Source organism: Coffea eugenioides, unplaced genomic scaffold, assembly GCF_003713205.1.
Source record: "Coffea eugenioides isolate CCC68of unplaced genomic scaffold, Ceug_1.0 ScVebR1_238;HRSCAF=877, whole genome shotgun sequence".
Classification (NCBI taxonomy): domain Eukaryota; kingdom Viridiplantae; phylum Streptophyta; class Magnoliopsida; order Gentianales; family Rubiaceae; genus Coffea; species Coffea eugenioides.
Genome location: NW_020862872.1, coordinates 1 through 3,908, shown reverse-complemented (window position 1 = coordinate 3,908; position 3,908 = coordinate 1). Strand labels below are relative to the sequence as shown.

Here is a 3,908-nt window from a genome sequence, read left to right as displayed (position 1 = left end):
ATCTAAAGGCCATAGTGATGGCTAACAGCCATTTGAGCTGTTCGTTCTCAATTTCTTCATGAGGTTTCAAAATCTAATAGTTTAAACTTTTGGATTAGAGTTGCGCTCCTAACATATATATTAAATTTTTTGGTGAGCTCTCTTGAAATGTTTTCTCCCCTAACATGCTCCATTCAATAGAAATTCTCAGTCTTGTATCAATGATTATTCCACCGCACTTCTCAACTTCTTCATTCAATTGAAATAACATGTGTATTGTCCAAGATTTTTAAAGAAAGAGCGAAATACGCAAAACCTTGGACAATACATGTGCTATTTCAATTAAGCAAAACCCCAAGGACACTAACAAGTAAGCAGATTTACAGACCTCACAATCAACATTTCTGTGCCAATGCAAGCAATGAGGTGGCTGGCTCATGCTAGTTGGCCATTATGTTAATGTCATAGCCAATACAAGGATCTAGATAACATCTCAACTCTACAAAATGCTGCAGAATGAAAAATTATGACAGAAAAATCGCCTTGATGAGGACGTCAACAATATCATATGGCTTGTTCGATTTTCTCCCATTGTTTCCGCATTTTCCCTCCCCTCTTCTTCTACCTCTGTTTTGTCATTATCAGGATACACTCACTTCCATATTCGCCTTGGACCACTGTATATTAGTTTTGGTCTTGATGGGAAACGGAAGTGCCAAGTTTGGACATGATATATTCATTGACAAAGCAGTCAAAGATGAATGTGATCTCAGGCAGCAAATTTTACACAAGGGAACCCATAGAAATTCTGCGTTGATCATTAACGACCAAATCACAATGTAAGCGAAAGGTCCATGCAAAACCAGATGCTGAAAACATAAATTACGACACCAGCAGTATCTGAAAACGTGAATAACATATTCAAGTATTTTAGTTCCCTATACACTTCCCAAGTTAATTAGAATGGAAAATGTGAAGAACCAAGAACTGATGTATGATTTTTCCCCAGGTTGCGCCCTCGAAGACACTCCAGGTCCATAACTTGAGAGTGATCCACGAAAAGGTTCACCTAAAAACAAAAGATATGACAAAAATGTGATAATATTCTGCAAAGCTTATGATAATTTCTATAGACAACACAAAAGAAAGGGCAGCTTGCCTTGGAACCATATTGCTTAATAAACCACTCAGAGGTCTTAGGATTTGAGGCTTCAAACATGGTTCTCTCAAGGCCAAGACGCCCAATTATCTTCGCAATGATATCTGCCCTAACAGAATCAGCCTGCCGGCAGACATCATCACCATCAATCATTATCATGTCTGCCCCAGCTTCTAAGCATCTTTCGGCCCTTCTTATCAGAAGATCAACATCCTCAATGAATTCTGCAAGGTATAAGTGAAACTCACCAGTTAAAAGGCAGTAGCAGAGGAATTTCTGCTTGTAATCTTAAGCTCTGGATGCAAGACTGACAGTTTGTGATCCTACATCTCCGAACTGAGGACATGACATTCCTCATTTTTTGATTTTCTCTTTTCTAGTTTGTATTGAAGAGGAAAATTTGTTGAGGGTTGAATATACTCTGAACTGTCAAAACTTTCAGCCATCCATGCAAGCTGAACACTTAAAACTTCAAATCCCACTAGTGATCATTACTGGTACTATAGATTGGATGCCACAAATTGCTATATAGACTTTCATAAGAGCAAACTGAACTTGGTTTAAGCAACACTCAGAAATCATGATGTAATTGCAATAGCAAATTTTCCTTATACGGTGCTGGGAAAATTGAAGAAAGGGGAGAAAAAAAAAATTATAATTTCCTCCAAAGATGGATGGGGCAGAGTTTTAAAGCTCTGCAACAAAGTCATTCTCCAGAATTCTCTGTTATAACATGAGATACCAGTTCAGAAAGACGCCTAAATCTGCATTTACGTGATTAAGGTCAGCAACGATTCTAAGCCCGAGAAGGCAGGCCTCAATTTCTCATTCAGCAGTTCTGCTTCAACTGGAGAACAATTGAGATAAAATCAAAACTTATTAAGCACAGTAATCAGAAAGTTTATAATACACTTTAATCATAAGGCCAGTGCATGATCTGCACTCTCGTCATCAGGTTAACCAAATCATGTCTGCATGGGCTTTTGATTTATCAAACATGAGGATCAAAATAAAGTCCCCATTAGACCCCACAATTTGAATCACGGAGCATATAACTTGCTTGGTTACCAGAGCTTCTAGGTGCAGGTACCACATAAGATTCAAATGCTCTATCTCTGTTGACAGGTATATCAGACTTGTTAGTCTTGACTGCAAATTGAGGCTTAGCTCTAAGACCACCATTCTTTATCAACCGCACATATCTTAACAAAGTTTCTTCGGGAAACCCCATCGATCCCATGTTGAGCTCGATAGTGTCAAATCCCAACTGCTTACATTCCTGAGAGATGAATATCCACAATGAGATATCATCACCTTGGGCTGTTGAATGCAATAACTGGAAAGGAATAACAGTATGCATACCTCGAGATACTCCTTAAAGGCAGACGGTCCTTTGCGGAGCATATGTTCAGCCCAGTCTCCTGTAGTGACATAGACATTGTGTTTATGAGCCATATCAGTAACTTCTCTTATGTAAGTCTTTGGCAATAGACTATGGGAGCCTCCAGTGAACTTTAACCCATCAACAAACTCTCCCATTGATTCAAAGATGTCCTGCAAACAATAATATCAAATTAAGAGAATTAAAAACATAAGCTGTCCTCCATTATGAAATGTAAAATGGGCTTCTAGCCACCACAAAATAGGCACCACAGAAAGTTCAATAAACAAAAGCCATCCTACTTATAGGAAGATTAACTCTCACAGCTAGCAAATCACCTGTTAACACCACAAACAAAATGGAAAATGCAGATTATTAATGCTAAGATTGGACCCTCTGGGAACTTAGTTGAGTTAAAAAGGACCAGTAACCAAAATCGCCTGAACTAGGGAGCAGGTAGGATTTATAATTTTCCAATTTCATGATAACTACAAAGGAAATGCAGTTAATCAGTGCTTGTGAAAGTTTTGACAAATTAGGAACTTGCATTGCCAATCAAGTTAAGATCCATTTACAAACTTATCAAAATACTTAAGACCGAATCCATGTTCATCTTCGGTTATGGAAGATTTTCTTTGATTTTTAGTAAATGAAAGGGATCCTCTGTCTTTAGCATATCCAGAATGACCTGTTTATAGTATAGTGAGGATATATGCACACAGAACTTGCAAAACGAGAATATAAGTTTCCCTTTTTCCCTAGCTTTCTCCAACACACATCCCAGATATATTTGCCAGTTCATCAGGACCTTGAATGTATTCTAGTGCACAGATTTCATGTTGAAAATGAGCCCGCTAATCAGAATGATCAAGACGTAGTAGCCAAATATCAGAGAGAGACATTTGTTTGGCTAGTGATGCAATTTAAAAACGGATCAGACCACTATTTCAGCTACTTCTTGACCATCCGGGGTACTACTTCTAAGCCAATTATCCCATCCCTCAACCCCATTTCCATAATCTCTCTACAAGTTTGCAGAAATGATTCAACTATAGATAACCCTATTAGACGCACCAAGTGTGATATCAATCTTTAACTGCAACATTGAATCTTCCGTGGAAATTTACCATATTACCATCCAAAATATCAGTTCCATTTCCTTCACTTCCTGCAAATTTCTATTTCCTTTTGTTAAAACAAGGACAGGCACATAGCAAATCTAGTGTCCATGAAACGCGGATTTGAAACAAGCCCTAGATACAAGAAAACTTTTATCACTTTAGCTCCAGCTCTTTTAGGAGGTCAAATTCCTGGTTCCTATGATGAAAAACCTACCAAATTTAACCTATCAAACAACTTGCATTACCATATTGAAGCTCACTGCCAATC

General features: G+C 38.0%; 1 protein-coding gene across 1 annotated transcript; it reads right to left on the bottom strand.

Annotated features, from left to right (window-relative positions):
• Positions 1 to 688: 688 nt before the first annotated feature.
• Positions 689 to 3,543, bottom strand: LOC113756518 (protein HEAT-STRESS-ASSOCIATED 32-like; the record flags this gene model as incomplete). Its single annotated transcript, XM_027300158.1, has 5 exons — positions 689 to 1,048; positions 1,139 to 1,362; positions 2,207 to 2,417; positions 2,501 to 2,692; positions 3,460 to 3,543. Coding segments are annotated over 5 exons (822 nt in total), but the record flags the coding sequence as incomplete, so codon positions are not given.
• Between the last annotated feature and the right edge of the window lie 365 nt (positions 3,544 to 3,908).